This window comes from Electrona antarctica (assembly GCF_951216825.1).
Source record: "Electrona antarctica genome assembly, chromosome: 4".
NCBI classification, from domain to species: Eukaryota; Metazoa; Chordata; class Actinopteri; order Myctophiformes; family Myctophidae; genus Electrona; species Electrona antarctica.
In genome coordinates this window covers 28640965-28665324 of record NC_136809.1, presented here as the reverse complement: position 1 = coordinate 28665324, position 24360 = coordinate 28640965, and the positions used below count along the sequence as shown (strand labels likewise).

Here is a 24360-nt window from a genome sequence, read left to right as displayed (position 1 = left end):
GAAATCTTCGATCCTACTCTCACCTATGATCAAGAAGTGCAAGCGTCTCGGGAGGTCCTTGCTGCACGTCCCACTGGGAGGAGACCCCGGGGCAGACCAAGGACCACGCCTCGCCTCGGGATCACCCTGCTTAGGAAGTTGCTAATGTTGCTCTGGAGAGGGAAATCTCTGCTGGAACTGTCGCCCCCGCGACCCAACTCCGGATAAGCGGTTGAAGATGGATGGATGGATGCCCTCAGTCAGAGCAACGAATGAACAGGTAGAGGTAGTTCAATTAAGAACTCTGACTGGCACACGGCTACTAATGGATAAATACATTCTAATTTGAAATACGTCAACCTTGCCATCCATCATTAGTAAAGCTAATAGAAATAGGATACCTATTTTGGCGCTCTTGAAGGTAGGTAGCAGTCAGAGTGGTGAAAGAAAAAACTGAAACCATGGCACTTATTAACACTGTGAAAAGAAAGGGAGGGTAGGTCCTTCATTGGCCTGGGGTCATCAGGTGGGAACCCTTCTTCATTCACTGCTTGCTACTCGAAGAGGGCGGTCGCATTTTTCTTCTCTCTCTCCTTTTTTCTTTGGTGATGCAAGTAAGATGTAATATCCAATATAGCGCCGTCCATGGCAGCTGTGGTAACTGCAATCTGTAACTGTACTACCGAAACAAATTCCTAACATGTCTCATGTATGGTAAATAAAGGCTTCTGATTCTGATTCATTAACATTTAGTTGATTAGCCCACAACATCTTCAGAGGACTCAACAGTGTATCCCAGGTACACTGGTCCATACCCTCCTTATCCTCCACTGGACAAATCGCTCCATCCACTCGGCCACCCTGCCAGCTACTTTCCCATGGAGGCAAGGGGAGGATTACACAACTAAGTACTACGAACCACAGAGATGACGAAGCAAAGGAAATATGATCTCTGTAATAAAATAAGGGCCATCATGTTATAACAGAGTTATACAATTTGTCTTTTTTTCCGCAGGGCATATTTTTATCCATCTTGGTTATTCCCAGTATGAGCTTTTGGACCTCAAATGTCTGCCAAACATTTTGCTCTCCAGCCATTTATCACTTATAGATTGTGAACCTTCTATGATTTAGCTAAATGGAGCTCTGTCATAATACATAATACATTTTCCTCTGAGATAATGTTTTCTCTCATAAATTGATGTAAAAGTAAACTGATTATATTTCAGCTGTCACTACCTTGCTCTCTCTCTCTCTCTCTCTCTCTCACACACACACACACACACACACACACACACACACACACACACACACACACACACACACACACACACACACACACACACACACACACACACACACACACACACACACACACACACACACACACACACACACACACAGAAAACTGATTTTCTATATTTATCAATTCACAAAATAATCTGCAGAAAGCTTTTCAGGATGGTTTTAAAAGAGCAAAGTGTGGGTTGGTGTTTAGACTGCATCTCACAACAGAGGATTGTCAAGTTTACTGTAAGTGAGTACATGAATAAAAACACAGATTTAAAAACTCAACTAAAAGCAAGAGTGAAGAAATAGGTCTTGAGCTCTGCTTTAAAGCTGTCTTAGATAACTTTAAATGTGTAAAATGTATTATTAGCAATCATCAACACACATTACAAAATCATATTTGTAAACCTCAAAACGTTTTTCATGTATTGTTTTACAGATTTAAGTCAGTACCACACAATACATATCTTAACGAAAAAAATTGCTAGATCTCCACCAGGTCAGGTAGGTTATTGTGTTCTCCTGGTGGCGCTATAATAGCCAATCAGGATGCAATATGAAAGATCGGACAGATCCGTGTTGGTCACATAACTATTTAGATACTGTGTACTGATTTACGTGATGTTTGGACATCTGTTGAGTAATATCAAGAAATGTGATTAAAAAATCCTTCTGATTGCACAATAAAAGGCAGATGTGAAAAAAAGCAGGGACGATGTTTTTCCTTGGCCTCTAGAGAGTGTGCGTACAAAGTTTCAAGCAGATCGGTCAGGACATCAGTTATAGGTTAAAGCACGAATCGGCCTGTTATAGCGCCACCGAAATTTGATTTTAACGTTTTCAAGTGGCAAGTTTCTATCTCTGCCTAGTGGGAATGTGGGCGCAAAATGTCACGAAAACCGCACACAGCATTCATTTTGTTCAAAATGTGCCAATCCTGCAAACTTTGGAAAGCAACTTTAGCCAATCAGAATGGAATATAAAACAAATGTGACTTCTTGAACTTGGACTGTTGTAGAGTGATGTATTTTATTTTAAAAATGTCTCCCCATTTTAGGCATTGCCAATTCCCTGTATAGTCCCTGTAACCAACAACCCTATGTAATGGTCTTGGGGAGTGTGCAGACATTAGAATTTAGACAACCACATGGAGATGTGATTTGATGAGAGGAGTTTGTGTAGTATCCATTAACGGTGTCCAGTAAACATGCCATTCTGTATAAATCCCAAATGACTGTTATTGTGATGCATTGTGGGCCTCATACCCAATACCATTAATGGCCCTTTTAAAGATACTCAAACCACTCAAGTATACAACAGAATGGAAATGGCCATCCCTGCGCATCTCTCTCTCTCTCTCTCTCTCTCAGCTATGTCATTAATGGAAAAGGGTTCAACATGAAAAGTGACTATTCAAGACTACAATGCACTTCCCTACTTCATGCTCACACTTTGATGTGTCAGTTTATTGATTATGATTACCTTAGCTGTCCATCAGTGATGACTCAACTTTAAAGTTAGTGACAACATTTCCCGGTGTCAGTTTATTATTTATGATACCTTTTTAAATGTTTGATGTACATCGGCTGTGGCTCAGGAGGTAGAGCAGGTCGTCCAATGATCCATGGGTCGGCGGTTCGAATCCCGGCTCCTCCTGTCTACATGTCGAAGTGTCCTTGGGCAAGACACTGAACCCCAAATTGCTCCCGATGTGCTGGTTGGTACCTTGCATGGCTTCCGCCGCAATCGGTGTATGAATGGGTGAATGTAATGCACAATCTATGTAAAGCGCCTTGGATAAAGGCGCTATATAAATGCACCATTTAAAATGCACCATTTATCATATGTTTGGAGGACTTTTACAAAAAGTGACTGTAGTGAATGTATACTTTTAACTGGCGGTGTCATGACTTCATTTTTGGCGTGTGACACTGTTCAGAAGGGTTGTGTGGTAAATTATATATGAGAGGTTCTACACATGGCCTACCCAAAGGGCAGCTGATGGCCTTAGGTAGGGAAGCGAAATCATGCTGAGTTCATGTTGGGTGCAAACAACCCTGCTTTACTATTCAAATGTGGACTGTTAAAGATATGATTTATTTTATTATAAGAAAATTACATTTAAAAAACTACATTTAAATGAACATAGCCCATCAATTATCGATAACGGCCAGAACGATATATTGGTTTGGCTATTATATTATGGACCATTATTTTGACAGGTGTTATGAAGCTGTTATGCATAATTAAGTATGAAATGCATTATTAAGTAACACCTCTCTAGTCCAAATTATTCCTCCATACTCGGGTGAATAATATACAAATAGTACTGTCAACTGTCAAGTAATAACCCTCTAGAGTCCATACTATAGTTACTGGAATGAATAATATAATAGGCTATAATACAGTACTCTGGGCACTTTAATACAGATGGATTCACGAAAAAAAAACTCTAGACTAGAGAGATGTGACTTAATAATAATGCATTTCATACTAAAATATTTTTGATATAAATAAAATAAAATTCACGCTTTTCAAATTGATTAGAACATTTAGCGTTTTTTACAAAATATTGGTCAGAACATCGGCAATCTGATCCCTGTCCAAAGAATGCTAAGTGTAAACACACCAAACTTCTTATAGTCATGCAACCACATTCAGTTTGTATTCGCAAACTCGAAGAGCAATTTCATCATAAATGTATGTTCCGGCAAATAGAAAGAAGGACTTTTTAAGATATCTATAAGAACCTGTCTGTAACTTTGTTAATCCCAGGGATAAGAAGGATTAGGTTAAATGTAAACAGAAGAGGCTTCCATCCCATCTACTCCCAGTTTCACAATTTTATGTCCTATTATGGCATTTTCTAAAAAAAAACGGATCTATATTTATTTATTTGCAACAGCAACATTTTGTTGAAGTGCACTGTGGGTTTATAAATATGTCATAATTGTCACAACGTTTTATGGTGAACGATTATGAACTTACAAATTGGCAAGGGAACTTGGCTTAATATTGATGCGATGCAATGCGAGAGTGCAGTCTAGTCAACACCAACTCAGGACTCCTGAATTGCTAGCCTCCACACTCTCCTATCTAACAGGGTCTTGAGAACTATTACGTTGCAGTATCACCTACATTTGTACACTCATCAATAAATACTTTTTTCATGACAACAACAAAATATTATATGTTACATTGTAATGTTCTTATGTTGTTTTGTATTTAGTTTTATTACGATCTTATCTACAAAATGTCTTCTAAATCATGACGGTTTTCTGAAAAACCCATGTCTCTATGTCAGTGGTGCTCCAGCTTTTTCATGTCAAGAACCCCCAGAATTATCTGAATTTGGCCTCCGATCCCCATCTGAAAATATGTTCTTCCAGGGACCTCCCAGAAGCAAAGATTTGAGTTAAAAATGTTTGCTCTGAGGCCTGGGCCGTGGCTCAGCGGTCCAGGCACCTTGGCTGATAATCCAGTCTGGCATTGTGCCGCGGGTTCGACTCCCGGTCCTTACTGCATGTCACCCCCCATCTCTCTCCCCAATTCCTGTCAGCCGACTGTCTGTCCCTCCATAAAAATGAAAAAAAGAATAATAATAAAATAAAGTTTGCTCTGAAAGAATATATTCCAAATTTGCGCCACATTTTCACGATTTAAATAGCAGACCTACAAGCTTGTATTTTTCAAGCATAACTGCTTAAAACACCAAAAGGGGTTCCCGCCCAAAATGGGTTAATTAAACAGACTGCCTACTGCCTGCAGTAGTAGGCTACTGAAGATGAATACATTGATCTTTACGGATCCACAGCTTCTCAGAATTAAATATACTCATTCTACTCATTATTGTGTAAGAATGTGAACGTCGGGGACTGCCCATAACTCTGACATTCCATTAGTCCGACTGACTATACGTGGCTTCGCGTGCAGTTAAGGTTAGGGTTAGGGTCGGGACAGGGTTAGTAATGCGCAACGCACAGAATAATGAGCCGTCTACTGGACTAATGACACGGCAACGTGAATGTTATGCTTTCTGATGATATTAGCAGAATATGTTTGGTTCACCCTGTTTTGCTTTGTTTCTCTCTCTCTATCTCTCTATCTGTGTCTCTCGCGGCAGTCTAACGCATCGGTGGAGGCTGCAGTTTCCATAGTAGACTCAGAGGAGGAGACAGTAGCAGTGTTTTGGGTGGACAGTGTGGGCACCAATGGCACCACCGGAGCACCTGGGTGATAGAGTCCCTACCACTGACAATCTGACCCCAGTCATGGAGGGTGCTGCTCTTCCCAGTGCTGGCAAAACCTGCCCTGTCCACACTCCGGTTACGGAGGATGCCAAACGGGGCTTCCGGAAGGCCATTGGGAGGCACAAGGACTACGTCAAGATCTCTGTGCCCGAGGCCAAAGTCAACCGTCTGCCTATGGAGTGGTGGAAGACAGCCGTGGCGTTCTTCTATGCAGCCTTCAACTTAGTACTGACGACTGTGGTGATCACCGTGGTACACGAGAGGGTCCCAGCCAAAGAGGACAGTCCACCACTCCCAGACAAGTTCTTCGACTACATCGACCGGGTCAAGTGGGCGTTTACAATTACAGAGATCAATGGTATGGTTCTGGTGTCCATCTGGATTGTCCAGCTGTTCTTCTTCAGATACAAGTAAGAAGCTTTGGTGTAACTTATCTGTAGCTGCAGTCAAAGTTTATTTAGTTATTGTGGTCTCGAGTAGTGAGCCCACTATTGTTATTGTACATCTTTATTCCCGGGACCGTTTTCTTGCTGGGCTGTGATCTCATCGTACATCTTCCCCGGCCCGTTTTCCTGGGGGAAACCAATAGGAAGATAGAGGGAGTGGGGCTGTGACGCAATGTGGGTCAATACATCATCATCGAGTAGAGAACTACTCGAGCCCACACTGTTTCTTCAGGAACAGTATTTTCTAGTTAGGGGTCAAGCCTGATGGTCGTAGACCCCTTATTGTTTTCGTACGGATTCTGCCATTTTTCGCAGTTTTTGAAATTCGGCAATATGGTGGGATGTGAGAATCGCTCAAGTACTGAAGCTCACAGTCATTTGTCAAAGGACCTCTGACCTTTAGATCTCCCAATGAGTCAATTATATGATTTGCTCGATCCACTTTTGATGACGTCAAGAAAGCGATGTCAAATCATTTCATAGCCTGGTTAACCACTCCTCCTTGAAATCACATTTCCATTCATTTGTGTGGAGTCTGGACCGTGCTAATGCAAGGTTGGCTGCGGGAGTACAGCGTTGATAGACAAACCCTTCAGCCAATCAGTGTAACAAAAAAAGAGGAGACGCTGTGAAGAGAGGGGCTTTTATGGCTTGACCCTGTCTTATCGCTGCTTGAAGCTTTATTTATTATTATTATCGTGTAGTAGTACAGATTTCTTTCACTTGCTGTTTGTCTTTTGTACTTTATACTCCATTTATGTGAAGCCGTATTAACAATGTAAACTGAATATGTACACACTAATCTGCTGCAAATGGAGGTGAAAGCAAATGTAATGTTTTACTACCTTTCATATTTTGTATTGATTTTCCCAATTCAATGGTGAATTTGTATTATCCAATATGACATAATCTACCCGTACATCTACCCCGTACAATTATAGGTGCCTTTCCATAACAACGTAACACTTAACAGGGATTATTTTAAGGCATCCTTATGGCTTGATATAGGTCAATCAATGCCAGGCCAATATTTTGGAAGTATCTCTCACTTTAAACCGTGAGTAGGCCAAAACATTGCATGAAGTCAGCAGGCTGCCATGTTTTGCACCTGATCATAAACATGTTTAATTTCATATATTTTGCAGGTCAATAGCAAGCAGGCGGTTCTTCTTCCTGATTGGCACCCTGTACCTGTACCGCTGTGTCACAATGTACATCACTACCCTGCCCGTACCTGGCATGCACATGACATGTGCCCCTAAGGTGAGTTTACGTGTCAATATCGGAGCTGGCATCAGCTGTGGTTACCAAGCCATTTAGTTGCCTTTATCCTTAGGGACTCATATTACAGACACGGTCAAGAGCCAGCTATTAGAAAAGCTATGTTGTCTATGCCTGAGGAAAGCAACAGTATTGAGGTTCATCATGGATTTTATCAAAAAACATGTACCCCTGGTGGTTTTCCTTATAATACTGAACAGAAAGATCAAAGTCTGATAAAAACATATTAGTGATTATCGGTTGATAAAAGCGGGTGAAGCATCACATCTATCCTCACTTTGTCTTTACGTCTCTGTTTCATCTACCTGTCCTGCATTGTCTCATTGCACTAAATCAGATTTCATGTTATCCTAGTATCCATGTGTCTCATTCACTACAAGACTATAAATACAGTATATCACCAAGACAACCTCCTGCACAGCTATTGTACTTGGCAATTGAAGCGAGTCTGATCAGCTCACATCGCTCATGATTTGTTCCTCTCTCCATCCACCATGTTTTCCCTCTCAGCTGCATGGAGACTCACAGGCAAAGATCCAGCGTGTTCTACAGTTGATCTCAGGTGGAGGTTTGTCCATCACTGGCTCCCATCTCATGTGTGGAGACTTTCTATACAGCGGACACACCGTCATGCTCACCCTCACCTACCTATTTATCAAGGAGTGTGAGTAATGCAATTAATGCTTGTGTTATTTAGTTACACTTAATTTGCAGTCTTCATCAATCCTGTTCTATTTCTATGTTAGACATTTGTGTGCCACCACACATTGTGATCTGGGAAAACACAGATTGTTTTCAATTTTATGGCCAAGTCTGGCATGAGCAAAGGTGATAAAAATCATGAAATGATAGACTTACATTTTAAGACACAGCCTGATCTCTTGAATAAACCCCCACTTTCAACCATCTGTGTAGGACTCACTCCTCATTGCATGTCTTTCACATGAGCATCTTACATAGATAAAAGATTGTGTGGGTACTAGAGCTTAACCTGACTCCGCCAGATGGGGCAGCAGAGAGTACACAGGGGGGAACCCTGTGTACTCTCTGCTGCCCCATGATCTGGCGGAGTCAGGTTAACTAGAGCTATCAATGCTATCAATCATGCTACAGTATCAATCTCTCTACATGTCTGTTTAATCAGTTATCATTACTGACTGTTGACATTAATGCTAGTTGACATCATGATGTCTGAACACATTGGATTTTAACTACTTATGCCCTATTTAAAAAGGGAATATATTGAAAATAGATGAAATGGGACATTCTGCACAATGAGTACTTTAACTTTTGGTACTTTAAGTACATTTTGATGCCGATACTTTTGGCACTTTTACTCACGTACATTTTGAATTAAAGTATTTCTATATTGCAGTATTGATACTTTTATTTAAGTGAAACATTTGAGAACTTTTTCCCACCATTACCTAACTGTTAGACCTACTTACTTATATATTGTGTCTTTGCTCCTCTTCCTCCCTCCCTGCAGACTCTCCACGTTCCTTCTGGTGGTACCACCTGATGTGCTGGCTGCTGAGTGCCGTGGGCGTGGTGTGCATCCTGGTGGCCCATGAGCACTACAGTGTGGATGTGGTTGTGGCGTACTTCATCACCTCGCGTCTCTTCTGGTGGTACCACACCATGGCTAACTTACAGGTCAGACCATGGAGCTGTACTTTGCAAAATGACGGTGTCGCTCACCACAAGTCAGCTATTTCTACCAAGCACACACAGTCGTACAAGAAAACATAAAAATAGGCCTTGTACAGTTCATAGACCATGCTTTGTGTGTGTGTGTGTGTGTGTGTGTGTGTGTGTGTGTGTGTGTATGTGTGTGTGTGTGTGTGTGTGTGTGTGTGTGTGTGTGTGTGTGTGTGTGTGGTGATGGTGGAGGGGACACAGAGGGAGTTGACGTTAATAGAGAAAGGTGGAGAGGAGAGGGGAAGGACGATAATGTGTTTTAGTTATATCTGAAGACTGAAGCTTTACATTTTATGATTAGTTTTGTATATATGTAGATCTCTGTACTTGAATATAATTTAACAATTGTGGGATCTTGTTACATGTACAAAATAATCTGTACGATTTTGATTGCTTATGTATGCCCTCTGCTGGGCACGTTAATGAATGACAAATCTGGACTGTCCTGGACCTACAATTACAAAATGTCAGATGTTATGACCATAATTGCACATTCTCATTCTTGCTGCCACAACGGCGTAAAGGAGGCTGCTGCCACATTTCGGCAACAGCCTCCTTTACGCCGTTTACGGCACCACCAACAAAGTCATCAATAAATGACAGTGTGCAAAGCTCGCCTGCTCACCAGTACCCGCTCCAGAGACCACATCACACCAGTCCTCCATGGGTGGTTCCCAGTCAGACACATTATACATTTGAAATGCCACTCACCACTTCTAAGGCCCTCAACAACCTAGCTCCCCGCACCTCTCCCCTCATGCCCCCTCCACCTCCAGATCCCTCAGGTTCATGGATGCCCAAGCACCAAACCTGGGGTGATAGGGCTTTATCAGTTGTTGCATCCTCTCTGTGGAATTCCCTTCCAACCCACATCAAAGCAGTCCCCACCATTTGTTATTGTCTCCACCAGGCCGAGGGCATGGGGAGAGAGTATGTTTTGCACTCCGTCCGTGTGTGTGTTTGTCTGTCCTTCCTTCTGTCCGTCCGTTACCAGCTAATCTCCGGCACTGTTAACCCGGTTGATGCCAAACTTTGCACACACACTCCCTGGATGCCAACGATGAACCTCTGCCCCACATTTTCCAGAACGGCCTGTTATAGCGCCACCATGAGGCAGCTTTTCACATTTTTTACCTAAAACTGCACTGATCTGCGTGAAATGTTACATGCACACTCCCTAGAGGCCAAGGACAAACCTTTGACCTGCATTTTCCGCATCTGCCTTTTATAGTGCCACCAGGAGGCCGACTTTTGTAAAACACATTTTTTGATATTACTCCTCCAGATTCTGTCCAAAAATCTCACAAATCGTTACACAGTATCTCTATGGTCATGTGCTCAAGTCGGATCTGTCCGATATTTCATATTCCATCCTAATTGGCTATAATTGGCTTTCACCGTTTGCAAGATTGCCCCGTTTTGAACAAAAGCCTCAAATCATGAACGCAGCGTACAATTTACGTGAAATCTTCCACACATTTTCTTACTAGGCTGAGGAATATATCCCACCCTTTTCACATTGGCCTGTTATAGCGCCACCAACAGGTTGATTTTTGCAAAACACATTTTTGGAACAAAATGCCTCAAATCATCCATTGTGGAGGCCACAACCTGACCTGGCTTGGTGGAGACCTGTGCCCCGAGGGGCACTTTTTGTAGTTGTGCGTGTTTTACCGTTCTGTTTTTAATTGACGTTTTTAATCACTATTCCTGTTATTTATTTGGACTTAATAAAGTTTGATTTGTTCTGCACATTAAAGTGCTTTCAGTTCCTTGAAGATCATAGTCAGTCTTGAACGCAATCCTATCTCGTAACCGAAAGACACAATCCAGCCATACTGCGTATTAGACACATCTGGTGTAAGGTGTTATAGTTTCTGGGTTTCTAACCACCATCTCCTGTATTCACCAGACGCTGAAGTGCTCCCCCAACAACTACCTCACAAACACCTGGTGGAACCCTGTCTTTAACTTCCTGGAACGGAATGTGCAGACGTCGGTGCCCTGCTCCTACAGCTGGCCAATTACCTGGCCTCCCTCCTGCCTCAAGAACCCCTGTAAGAAGTACTCCATGGTACAAAGTACAAGAGAGGAGTGACAGGCAGCACTCGCGCATCAACTCAATATGCCAAGCCTAGGCATACCAACAACCTACAGGATCAGTATTCCATGCAGTATTAAATCTCCTGCTTGACATGAGATATCGTGATAAGATTGGGAGGCTGTGTCAGTGACACATGAAGAGTATTTCAGTTTCATGAAGGAATGGGTTTACAGTGAAGGATGTTTGTGGTTAAGAGAAATCAAGAGAAACAATTATCAGTGTTGTCTCTATGTACTTCGCCACTATAACTTATTTATGAGATCATGTTCTTACAACACTTGGTGTCATGTTTTTATAATATAAATTATGATTCTGTATGACCAAAATGTATCATTCATTGTCTAGATCATTCATTGTCATTGATTTGCAGGTTTGCTACAGTATTTTCGATTTTTTTTTGTCTTTAGATCTGTTGCCACCCTCAGTATAAGGGTGAGGGTGAATACCTCAGTGTGATGTCCATGTATCCGAGTCACAAGGTGCCTTAGAAATACTGTCAATGTTAGTAATTATCTGAAAACTGCCATATTAAGCCTTGACTTGTTTTCTATTGGTTTTTATTGTTTTTCTTTTTTTCTTTCTTTTAATAGCCTTAAGTGTGCGTTACAGCTAGTTCCAACATTGTATGGTTGTATTAAACTTTAATTACATTAAAGTTCCTGTGTTCTTTTTGTTTGGATTCAATCTATCACTATTATAAGTGGTTATTATGTAATTGTTGTAGGCCTGTGACATGTATTTTGGTAGAAATATGTGTCCATGAAACAGCATTTACCATTACATTGTGGGTTAAATTCAGACAAATTCAGTGGCCAAGGCCTCATATGATATGCCATGATTGATTGATTGATTGATTGATTGATTGATTGAATACTTACATACTAACAGTTTGTACAGTCTGTGAACAAATGAAGTTAACTCTTTGTTTTATTACCCTAAATATGATTACGTACTAGATAAAGTGCCGCTCGGCGCACAGGTCTCCACCAGGGCAGGTCAGGTTGTGGCCTCCATGGTGGCGCTATAATAGGCCAATCTGAAAAGGGTGCCATTTCTTCTTACGCCTTGGATGGCAATTGGATGATTTGAGGCATTTTGTTCCAAAAATGGGTTTTGCAAAAATCCACCTGTTGGTGACGCTATAACACGCTATAACAGGCCAATGTGAAAAGGGTGGGGTATTCCTCAGCCTAGTTAGCCTCGGTCCCAGGCTTACTTATCTGCGAAAAGAAAAGCCTGGTCACAACGTAAGGCAGAGAAGGTATCGGCGGATGTATCCTCCGGAACATCCGTCAGATGTATTTCCCCCGGATACGATATTTTCCCGACCAATCACAAGTTGTTTCATTCGCGGAGAATGTAAACTGATTTGTAAAGCGTGATTTCTTTCTACGTACGCTTTAATTTACAATTTACAATTTAGGCATTTAGCAGACGCTCTTAATCCAGAGCGATTTACATTAAGCAATAACAAAAGCATGGCATACATCACATATATAAAAAGTAGTTATCATGAATCATGCGTAGACTAAGAACGTAACAGTGGAGTATCTATGTAAACTATACATACTATACTATATAATATATTATACATGTGTACTATAAAGTGCTATGACTACATAAAGTGCAATTCTAGAGCTGTCTACGTAACAAGCTATAAGTCTGTTTAAAATACTATCTAAGTCTACATAATGTGCTATCTAAGGGGCTAGGCTAGGGCAAGTGCTACGGGCCATGGTGGAGTCTGAAGAGGTGGGTTTTCAGACTACGGCGGAAGATTGGGAGTGAGGCTGCAGTTCTGACTGTGATGGGAAGTGCATTCCATAGTTTTGGAGCCAGAAGGGAGAAGAGTTTGGGACGTGTGGAGCGTTGTCCCAGCGTTTTTAGTGAAGGTACCTCCAGCTTCCCTGCGTTGGCTGATCTGAGTGCGCGGGAGGGTTTGTAGGGTACGATCATACTTGTGAGATATGGGGGGGCCATGCCTTTGGTTGCTTTGAATGCCAGCATCAGAGTTTTGTATTCTGTGCGGGCAGCGACCGGGAGCCAATGGAGGGAGCGGAGAAGGGGGGTGACGTGTGAGAATTTTGGCTGGTTGAAGACCAAGCGGGCTGCGGCATTTTGGATCAGTTGGAGGGGCTTAAGTGCACATGCCGGTAGGCCAGTAAGGAGGGAGTTACAATAGTCAAGTTTTGACAAGACTGTTGTCTGGATTAGGAGCTGGGCTGACTCCTGGGTGAGGAACGGTCTAATTCGTCGTATGTTGTAGAGTGTAAACCTACAGGATCTAGTGACAGCTGTGATGTGTGTTTTGAACGAGAGCTGACTGTCCAGGACAACACCAAGGTTCCTGGCTGTCGGGACAAACTTTACCAGGGCGTTGTCTACGGAGATAGTTAGCTCCCACATAGGGCAGGACTTAGCTGGGAAGAACAGAAGCTCAGTCTTGTCTGGGTTCAGCTTGAGGTGGTTGGAAGACATCCACTGTGAGATGTCAGCCAGGCATGCAGTGATGCGTTCTTCTACCTGGGTGGCAGAGGGGGGGAAGGATAGAAACAGTTGTGTGTCATCGGCATAGCAGTGATAGGATATATTGTGAGCAGAGATGATGGTGCCAAGGGATTTAGTGTACAGTGAGAAGAGGAGGGGACCAAGTACAGATCCCTGTGGGACCCCAGTTTGGAGGGTGCGGGGGAATGATAGCAAACCTTTCCAAGAAACCTGGTAAGTCCGGTCAGAGAGGTAGGAGGAGAACCACTTCAGCGCCGTCCCGCCGATGCCTAGATCAGCTAGGGTGCTTTAAGACATAGACCCGCCCTTGGTGGCGCCCCGCGCGTCTGATTGGCCAGAGCTCGTTGTCATAAAGACTCATAACATAAGTTCACCGACATGAATATTATTATCGCTAAGCTTCTCCCTACTTCTCTCCCTACTTCCTCTACTCTTCTTCTGACAGCAAGAGGGTTCGCGGCCAATCAGAGGCAGGCGGGCCACGCGGGGCGTCACCAAGGGCGGGTCTATGTCTTAAAGCGTACGTAGAAAGAAATCACGCATTTGGCAAGCATGTAATTTCCTTGGGCGATACTTCCGCTAAAATCCCGCAACTTCCGCCCAAACAAATGATCTTGCCCAGGGTGCAGGAAAGCTAGTATAGTCTGTGAAAGATTTCACGTAAATTGCACACTGTTCATGATTTGAGGCTTTTTGTTCAAAATGAAAACTTTGAAAGCCAATGTTAGCCAATTAGGACGGAATATGAAATATCTGACAGATCCGTCTTGAACACATGACTAGTGTGTAAGAATTTGCGGGATTTTTGGACAGAATCTGGAGGAGTAGGCCTAATATAAAAATCTAAGTAGCCCCCCAGGCAGAATTTTCTGGAGCCGTTGCTGGTCCTGAGTATTCAATTAAATGAGTAAGTGCATGCATAAAGGGAGGGGCAAATCGAGTGGCAAAGTGAGTTTAATGTCTTTTAACAACGTTTAATGCAATCAAATAGGACTTTTTTGTTTGGATGTATGTCAAGGCCAGAAAGTAAAAAAGAAAATTGCCACTCGCGTCGCGTTCCCGCATAACATCCCGATATGATGATGATGTGCACATACATAGGCCTATCCTCTATGCCAGGGGTGGGCAACTGGCGGCCCGGGGGCCACATGCGGCCCCCAACTTCACTTAATGCGGCCCTCATGTTAATATCAGAATACTGATATAGTATTGATTTCAGCTGTTACAATTCCAAACCCGCTTTAATTACTTCATGACTAGTATTAAATGACTATAGTACTTAATGACTAGTATTAAAATGTTATTGTCTTTTTGTGTCCATTGTAGATATGTTAACAGTTCATAAAGTTAACATAACTATAACTAAATGCATTTGAAATTCAATAAAAAAGGTTACTTTTCAGGATTCCAATTCAAAAATAGCAAAAAATGAATCAGGTTTTCAATTCAAATATAGCAAAAATAGCCGATCTACAAGCTCAAAACGCGTCGCGCTGCGACGCGTTTTGAGCTTGTAGATCGGCTATTTTTGCTACGACAGTAACATGCACTGTGGCCCCTCTGGAGTGAGTGTGGAAATATATTGGCCCTCTCCATCGTCAAAGTTGCCCACCCCTGCTCTATGCATTGAAACATTAGTGCCAGACAAATATACAATAATCTGTAAAAACATCATATAAACGAGTACTGTAGCCTACTAATCAAAAAGAAAAATTAAATGAATGGATACATATTATTGAATAATTGCTTTGTCAATGTTGGAATTTGGTGTTTTTTCTTATTGCGCTCACAATTCCAAGCCACTTAAAATGTTTTAATTGTTACTATTTGTGGAATGGGACAGTGATGAATGCTCATCATTTATAGCCTACTGTATTATATTTTATTTTTTCAGGTAAACCTCAGTGTTCTCAAACCTTATGACCCCCAACATAATACGTTTGTTGTACGTGACACAAAATATTTTCAGATAGGGCCGACTGGATAAACTGCTGGGGGGACCACCTGAACCCCCTCACGACCCCTGGGGGTCCCCAAGCCCCGGACTCCTATGCCCGGACTCCACTATGAGAACCACTCGCCTACGTCATGGCGTAATACGTATGGAGCATGGATCCATCCTATGGGATCACCCCATTTGTTGACGTCGATCGTGACACATCAAGCACGACACCGTTCTACCCGTAAACAATAACATGACAAAGTTTGCGCAAGATTACAGGAAAAACGCGACCCAGGGGTGCAGGCATTCACCACGTACGTCCTTGTCTGATAAAGACTGAATACTATGGCCGTATACTAAATTCATTCACTTTGTCATTGGTACCAAAAGCATGCGTTTGCTATTATGGATAGAGAGGAACTACGACCTATCCCGCTATGGCATGTAAGCTTTTTGTTATTGGTTGTATTCTGGACTGTATATTATTCTATGTACATCTATAAAAAACGACGCTATCTTGCAAATATCCCCCCCGGTCCAAAACCATGGCCGATTGTGGGCAACTTCGGTGGGTTTCTCGTCCCCTCTTTCGTCTGGAAGAGGTTTCGAGGTCGACAGGAGCCCAGCAACAAGTCAACTGCATCGCCTCAGGTCATTCTGATGGAGCAAGCCAAAGTGTACGGTAACGTGTACAGCATTTTCGTGGGCAGTCAGTTGGTCGTTGTGCTGAACGGGTATGAAGTCATCAGGGATGCTCTGTCCAACCACGCAGAGGTGTTTTCAGACAGGCCGGATATTCCAGCCATCACCATCATGACTAAACGTAAAGGTGAGCGAGAGCGACTAGAAGCGGTTCACTAGTCTAGTTATTAATTACACGGATGATATGCACCCCGTGAGTGTGCGGTGCAGCCCCATTAATGACGCAACTTCACCCCGTTTTGCGCAGCTTGCTACATTTAATTGCAACGTTAACGTCTACATAAACGCTCAGATTTCAAATATAAAGTGCTCATGGCCTGGCCTGGCCACGGATGTTAGAAATGTACACGGGCGGGTATTAGCACCCGTGCATTACATAGTGTTCAATAAAAAGCATTTGATCCGATCGCCCGGTCATTTTGTCAGTTTTATGCTTTCAACTACGCGATCCTATTGGTTGGGAGGTGTATTGCACTCTGATAGGCCTACATTATAACTTTGAATTAAATGGGTTGATCTAGGATCATTCATAGGTAAAGTTAAAACAAATAGAACCATGTATGGCCCTAGCTCTGGTGAGGTCCATAGCCCTAATGCTATGGCATTAGGGCTATGGACCGACCAGACCTAGTATGGGCCTTTACTGCCTAAAGAATGCAGAGAGCGAAATTATAATCAGACAAACAATTACCGCTGAAAACGAAACAACATTTAATTTCCCTTTTTGTTTTGGACCTTAAGGCATAGTCTTTGCACCATATGGTCCAGTGTGGAGAAAGCAGCGCAAGTTCTGCCACAGCACTCTTCGAACCTTCGGCCTGGGAAAGCTGAGCTTAGAACCCCGCATCCTGGAGGGCCTGGCTGTAGTCAAAGAGGAACTGCTGAGACTCAGTGAGGAGTCAGGGGGACGGGGAATCGACCCCAGCCCTCTGGTAAGCAACGCTGTGTCCAACGTCATTTGCTTATTAAGTCTGGGTCAACGCTTCCACCACGAGGACCGTGAGTTCCGCACATTGCTGGACCTAATGGCACGTGGGATGGAGATCAGCGTTAACAGCCCTGCAGTACTCATCAACGTTTTTCCACCATTGTACCATCTTCCCTGTGGGGTTTTCAAGGAGCTCCGGCAGGTAGAAGGGGACATAACAGTGTTTCTGAAGAGGATTATTGCTAGGCATAGGGCAACGTTGGATCCTGGTAACCCCAGGGATCTTATAGATATGTACTTGATAGAGATGTTGGCTCAGCAAGCCAATGGTGAAATGGACAGCAGTTTTTCAGAAGACTACCTCTTTTATATAATAAGCGATTTCTTCATCGCCGGTACTGACACCACCGCTAATTCATTCCTGTGGATCCTGCTCTATATGGTTGTATATCCGGATGTACAAGGTAATTAGTCATATAGGCCCAATTCAGTTCATCCTTGTTTGCATGCTAGTTTAAAACACTTTCGGTAGGGATGTAACTAACGATTCACTCAACTTACGCAATTTGCAACACTAGATTTTTGAGGGGCACTAGCCCCATCTATAACCAGCTATTAGGGTAAACTTCGTCCTACACAAACATTAATATCAATGAACAATGAATGGAGAAATGTACGTCAGTGTCTGAGCAAATCGGCTTAGTGTCTATTTTCGTCCTACACAAACATTAAATTCCCATGCGGAATTCCTTAACAGAGAGGATGGAAGTTATACAGTTTAATAACACTGTATTGGTCCCTACAGTGACTCTGTGGCTACTTGCACCAGTTTTGGAGTTTGGAAGCGCTCGTTTTCATTAATGCGTTACAATGTGCAAATTTGAAACAGGTGGTACACAGGGCCGTTCAGTGACTTCGACGAGCACTTCCAAACTCCAACACTTAGAAAAATAATCACCTGCATGGAATTTCTCAACAGAAAGTAGCTCATAATAACTTACCAAAAGGTAGTAAGCTAAAGTAAATGTCTGATATCAAAATGGAAGAGATTCTGTTCATATTTGCACAACTTTTTTCATGTTAGTTTTAACCATTAGGTGGCAGTATGAGCTTGTAGTAAAATTACATCTGGCTGGATAATAGGTGGAATAGGCCTATCTCACAGCCCGTTTTTCACGCCCACTTCCGGTAAATAGTGGTGACTTTAACATGGGCATTTACACGTTTTTTTCTCTGGAGAATCTAAGTACATTTTCTAATGTAAAAATGTGACAGACCAATATTATTATGAAGCAAACAAGATGGTAAATCAGGTCGAGCAGATAGAACAAACCTTACCTTGAGAAAACAAAAGTTGTAGACTTCTTAAATAACCTCTGTTAACATGTAGCGTCTATGGAGTGACGTCACGCTATCACCACTAACCCCGAAAGGGGGCGTATTTAGGGGGGCGGGGAAATTCTGTGAGATAGGCTTATTGGAATGTTTGTGCATGATCTACTACAAGTGAAAGTTGCTCTGTCAAATTTGTACTCAAGTTACAGCAGTACTTGCATTTAACAATACTTAAAGGGATATTTCATTTTCAAATAAAATTATAGCTGCAAGCAGCGATAAGATGCCATAAATGCAATAACGTAATAAAGAAAAAAGCTATTCACAATATGCACAATGAGCCATAGAAACACCTCGGAGAACTTGAGGGAAAGAAGACCACTCAACCAGTAAGACGCCCTGAGGGAGAGAAGCGAGGTCACGTGGAAACAACAGAGCTTCTTAATACAGCACAGTTAAGACGCAGGAGTTAAACTATTAATCTGGTGTCCGTGAGGTCAGATGTAGAGTTGCTGGCCGGCTCCATATATGCAGATCTAGGTGATGATCCATTGATCCAGTCTTCTCCTTGTATGGCTATCCAGGGTTTGAAGAGGTCAGTGTCGTGTCGTGGTCTTCATATATGGAGATCCAGGTGATGATAGTCAGCTCCACATATGGAGATCCATGAGTGTACAGGGTTTGAGGTCAGATCAACTTATTGAATTAATTCAGTATTTACCATATATGGAGCGTGACTGACTGACGGGAGATGCAGATTTTCATAGTAAACTGCGACCTATGGTTGCAATTAACAAGTGATCGCTTTAAATAGCTGGTTGGAGACTGGAGATTATGCACTTTTTTGTTACGCTGTTTGGCTGAAGGGGTTGTCTGTCAACGCTGTGCTCCCGCAGCCAACCATGCATTAGCACGGCCCAGACTCCAAACAAATGAATGGAAGTGCGATTTCAAGAGGGAGTGATTAACCAGGCTATGAAAATCGTTGACGTCAAGAGTGGATAGAGAAGATCATATAATTAATTCATGGGGAGATCTAAAGGTCAGAGGTCTTTTGATGAATGTGTATGAGCTTCAGTTCTTTCTACCATATTGCCGAATTTCGTGGACATATAGGAGGGGCATGGTTGCTTACTATGTTTAATTCTAACCATTGTAATTGTCCAGAGAAGGTCCAGGCAGAGATTGACGAGGTTGTGGGGAGAGATCGGGGCCCTTCCCTCACTGACAAGGGCATTCTGCCCTTCACTGAGGCCACCATCATGGAGGTACAGAGGATGACGGTAGTGGTTCCGCTGGCTATTCCTCACATGGCCTCGGATACCATAGGTAATATTTTGCCTACCTCTAACATTGACTGGACATACTCTTTTCCTGCAACTTCCTACAGGAACATCAGAAAGTTCCATACCATCATCAATACAGTACATGTCATTGTCTATTCACATCTTTGCTGCAACCCAGTTACTATTTTCTCTATCTCATTTGTCATACTACATTTATTCCACACAATTGCTGTAGACCTTTTACAGGCTTTGATTAAATAGCCTTGTATATCGGCTATACAGTATATCAGTGTTCAGATTCTTCACAAGTTGGTATAAAAAAGCCCACAAACCAACAATACAGAGCTGAAGTTTGTCATGTAACAATATCTAGACTAGTGTGATAGACTAGTCTATTATTACATTGATTTTGTAATTTCACTTGTGTCTGATTAGTTCAAGCAATTCCCTTGTTAATTTATTTTCCTATAATGTGTATTTTGTATTGTATTTTGTCAGTTTTCAGAGGCTACACCATTCCCAAGGGGACAGTCATTGTCCCCAACTTGTGGTCTGTACACAGAGATCCAACTATGTGGGAGAACCCAGATGATTTCAACCCTGCACGCTTTCTGGACAATGAAGGGAGGTTGCAGAGGAAAGAGTGCTTCATGCCATTTGGGATTGGTAGGTCATACTGTTCACAGGTGAACCAGTTAAGACCTCATATGGCATGGTCATCGGTCAGTAGTGCTGTCACCTCACAGCTTGACAGTCCTGGGTTTGATTCCCGCCGGGGACCCATACCCTAGGTGGGGTTGGCGAAACGGTTTGCATGTTCTTTCCATGTCCCCTAGGCCAGGGTAGGTACCCTCACAAAATGCTGCTGCATGCAGTAATCCTGGTCTCTATACTGCCTCACCCATGCCCACTCATGTATTATGCCCCACCGTCGTAATACATTTTATTCCTGGGGCGCCTGATGGAGGGGGAAAGGAACTGGTTGGAATAACGTGTTTCTTCCATGCGTTAGGTCCTACCCAGGGAAACTTCCCCACTGTCAGGTGATAAGAAGCGGCCTGCTCAATTTTCATGCATAATTGGATCTCTGTGGAAAGGAAGCATGAGCTCAGTTTGGGGCCTTCCCCTGGTTGGCAGAGGGAGAGTAGCACCCAGGATTACAGTTTAGCCATAGGCAATTGGCACCGGGTAAAAAATGGGTTACAAAATCATGGGATCAAAAACATTTTTTTTACAGATACATTTTGGGCCCAAACCACACCAATGATTCGCCATACAACTCTGAAGATAAAGATGCTATAAAGTGGGATATGTACTTGATGCTGTTTTATGTTGTTCTTGTATCTTGTCTTGATTGTGTAGTTATTGTATCTATCTGTGTTTAATTATACCAGAGTAGAAGTAAATAGTGGACAATAAACATTCTCTTCTATTCTGTCTATCAGGTCGCAGGGTTTGTATGGGCGAACAGCTGGCTAAGATGGAGCTGTTTCTGATGTTCACCACCCTGATGCAGGCCTTCACCTTCAAGCTGCCAGAGGGGCAGGCTCCTCCCCAAATGCATGGTCGGTTTGGTCTGACCTTGGCTCCCTGCCCATTCACAGTGTGTGTGAGTCCTCGTACCTGGGGCTCCCAATCACTGTAAGGCGCTTAAGGGGAAATACTTCCTAAGCACCCAGAAAAGCCTACTTTTAGGCATAGTAGCAGTCAATATTCCTGTTTTTAGGAAAGAGCTATTTTAGGAGAGCTCGAAAGTTGTGTCCTATGTGACCCTGGTCCCAGCTTGACAAGCTTATTAATTTTATAACACCAACAACTAAGTAACATAGGATAAGTCAATAGCTCAATAGGAATAATGAAGGTGAGATACACTGAGCTCCACTAATCAAGGAGGTCACCCCAACCCACTTTTTCTTGCTCCATCACTCCTAAACCTATCCCATGCTCTCATACAGCCAACACTCTCATCCTCAACCCACCTATTATTCCAGCAACTCTCAGACAACAGATAGATATTTACATATACTGTAAATAACTGGAGTTTGGGAGGAAGGACTACACTACAGTTGACCACGCCATACCTAAACCACTCCCAACCACCAATTCCAGGTTCCACAAATAATGACACTATGAACTACTCCCTGATTTCTCCTCCCTTTCTTTCTCTCCCTCTCTGGGTTCCTCACTCGGGGGGGAGGGTCTCTGCTTACATCTATGGAGAGACTACCAGAGTCAACCCCCATCTCACTTTGACCAAGCTGACCAACCAATCTCGAATCCAGCTTTAGAACAGTGTATTGATCGTTTTTCAATACATATTGTAATGGAAAATATTAATGTCCATTCAGGGTGAAGTGTTGAGAATTTATTAGGAAGATTCAGGCATAAGAATAACATACAGATCATAGGAAAAAGCCTTCTGGCCTGTTCCGGCAGCCCCTCAAGGCACAAGCCTCCTCAGCCCCAATCCCAGACAGTTCTACAGCTATTCTAAATGTTCATATAAGGATCTGCGCTAAAGATAAGGGCAACACACAAATAGTTACACAGTATAGTGTATACATTCACTAACAGTGTGGAGGTTTCCGGTCAGCTGTTAGATGGATAGTTAAGTTAGAATTGGCACATTGGTGAGGAAGCTTGCTGACATGAGATTGAATGGAAGGCAGAGAAATACACAATAATGCATAATGTATTTGGCATTCTAACACATCCATTACAATATCTACCTCATAAACTGCCTCAATAATCTACGTACAGGTAACACGTTGTGGTCCTGGTCCTATAGTCTCATGAAAACAATATGACAATCATGATTTCAATTTCGCAGTGTTGTAAAATCGTGATTTTATTCATTCTCAAAAGAGAACTACCAGTCCTTGCAGTTGTATATACTGTACGTGTACTCATGTCTAACTGAAGCAGGAGTATGTTTAGTATTATTCACATAAGGGCTCATGAAGCGCACGCTTCAGAGTGGATGACAATTCTCAAAAGTATGCACATTTGATCCTACTTTTAGGCATAGGAGCAAATTTGAGAGGACCTGTGATGTCATGCCGTACTTTTTATTTGTGTTTTTGAGTGGTGCAAACCAGTACCAGGTGTGTACATGTACGTGGGGCCATGTACAGGTGAGCATGGTTGCTATGGTTAGTGTGTGACGTCACTGCACCACTCAGTTCACACGGGTGTGATTTTTTCTATTCATTTGGTCATTAAGGTCCACAGAATAAGAGGCATGCTCTGCCGGAAACATTGCAAAAAAACGTTATGGCCATTTTTGTATACCACACCATAGACAACATATATATGGCAACATTTTCCAAATTTCATTATGCTTTAAGTAGCATGTGACATGTCAACCTAGGGGGTTTTCATGATTCCGAATCCATTCCAAGCATTAGTTTTGCACAAAAAACACTCCTTGGGCCTGGGCCATGGCTTAATTGTCCAGGCACCTTGGCTGGTAATCCAGTCTGGCAGTGCCGCGGGTTCGACTCCCGATCCCGACGGCCTTTACTGCATGTCACTCCCCCATCTCTCTCCCCATTTCCTGTCAGCCTACTGTCTGTCCCTCCATAAAAAATACAAAAAAACTTTTAAAAAACACTCCTTGGACTAAAAAAACGGCCATGGCCGTCATCACAAATGTGATGAGATCAGCACATTTGGGCGGCTATGGCCACATTGACCCTAGTGATTCAACGCATGGAATTCAATGGCCCAAACCACACCAAAGGGTCAAGACTGTTTTAGAGTTAACTCCTTGCAACCGTTTGAACCCAAGGAGTATTGCATGGTGACCCTTTGGTGTGGTTAGGGCTTTAGTGAAGTCACCCTGTTTGTACCTCACCTACTCTGAAGAGAGTAATAAGGATGAATTTGTTTGGGGAGTACAGACTATACTATATGTGGAATAAGTGCAGTTATTTGCGTTTAATGTATTTTTTTTTTTTTTTCTTTTTTTGTATTCAATCATTTTACTGACAGAATATAATTTCTGAATGATTGAATTATGTAATTATGGATGTTGACTGATATAACCAATCTGTAGCCATCATTTCTCACTTAAATATTTATTTATGGTCAGATTTGGTTATTGTCAGGCTGTCAATAAAGGCTTAAGGCTATATCTTTGTTGTTGTGATTTTTGTGTTTTCTTTTGCATACATACATCCTGTGTCCACTCCTGAATGCTAATTTAACTTGTGTAGGGACTATAGGAGGAACCATTCTCTGAATACACCAATAAGGAATCTTGCTGTGTATTTGAATATATAGCAGTGAGCCAGTGATTATAGCAAAGTGAACAGAACAGTGCTGTTACTTATATACTTATTGTCTCTTTACACCTTTCACCTACTACACACTACAAAAGTGTGTCAGGGGTCATAGAATTGTCTCCTGTAATGGTATGTGAACTGACCTTCTTGTTGACTAGATCCCATTGCTCAGAGGAGATGTCGAGTTCAGTGGCTGCTTAGTTGCCAGGCAACCTCTCTTCATACAAAACAGCCAATTTAACATTTGTAAATTTATAATACGAATTCAGTTCATTACTGAACCCAACACATAATGTACTACTGGTTATATATAGCCTCCTTG

At 42.5% G+C, this 24360-nt stretch overlaps 2 protein-coding genes across 2 annotated transcripts; both read left to right on the top strand.

Moving 5' to 3' along the window:
• Positions 1–5406: 5406 nt before the first annotated feature.
• sgms2a (sphingomyelin synthase 2a) lies at positions 5407–11700 on the top strand. Its single transcript, XM_079498196.1, has 5 exons — positions 5407–5929; positions 7111–7228; positions 7757–7910; positions 8736–8902; positions 10860–11700. The coding sequence occupies exons 1-5, from the start codon at positions 5481–5483 to the stop codon at positions 11043–11045; spliced, it is 1074 nt and encodes a 357-aa protein (XP_079354322.1). The 5' UTR covers positions 5407–5480; the 3' UTR covers positions 11046–11700.
• Positions 11701–15762: 4062 nt separating this feature from the next.
• On the top strand, positions 15763–23885 carry cyp2u1 (cytochrome P450, family 2, subfamily U, polypeptide 1). Its single transcript, XM_079499146.1, has 5 exons — positions 15763–16330; positions 16945–17595; positions 19634–19795; positions 20251–20418; positions 21198–23885. The coding sequence occupies exons 1-5, from the start codon at positions 15907–15909 to the stop codon at positions 21395–21397; spliced, it is 1605 nt and encodes a 534-aa protein (XP_079355272.1). The 5' UTR covers positions 15763–15906; the 3' UTR covers positions 21398–23885.
• Positions 23886–24360: the final 475 nt, after the last annotated feature.

Excerpts from the sequence above, each read along its gene's own strand:
- cyp2u1 (XM_079499146.1), top strand. The coding sequence starts at position 15,907 with ATGGATAGAGAGGAACTACGACCTATCCCGCTATGGCATGTAAGCTTT. Across the intron at positions 16,331-16,944 it reads CATCATGACTAAACGTAAAG|GCATAGTCTTTGCACCATAT; the intron begins GTGAGCGAGAGC and ends TTGGACCTTAAG. Across the intron at positions 19,796-20,250 it reads CATGGCCTCGGATACCATAG|TTTTCAGAGGCTACACCATT; the intron begins GTAATATTTTGC and ends GTATTTTGTCAG.
- sgms2a (XM_079498196.1), top strand. The coding sequence starts at position 5,481 with ATGGCACCACCGGAGCACCTGGGTGATAGAGTCCCTACCACTGACAAT. Across the intron at positions 5,930-7,110 it reads CTGTTCTTCTTCAGATACAA|GTCAATAGCAAGCAGGCGGT; the intron begins GTAAGAAGCTTT and ends TATATTTTGCAG. Across the intron at positions 7,911-8,735 it reads CTACCTATTTATCAAGGAGT|ACTCTCCACGTTCCTTCTGG; the intron begins GTGAGTAATGCA and ends CCCTCCCTGCAG.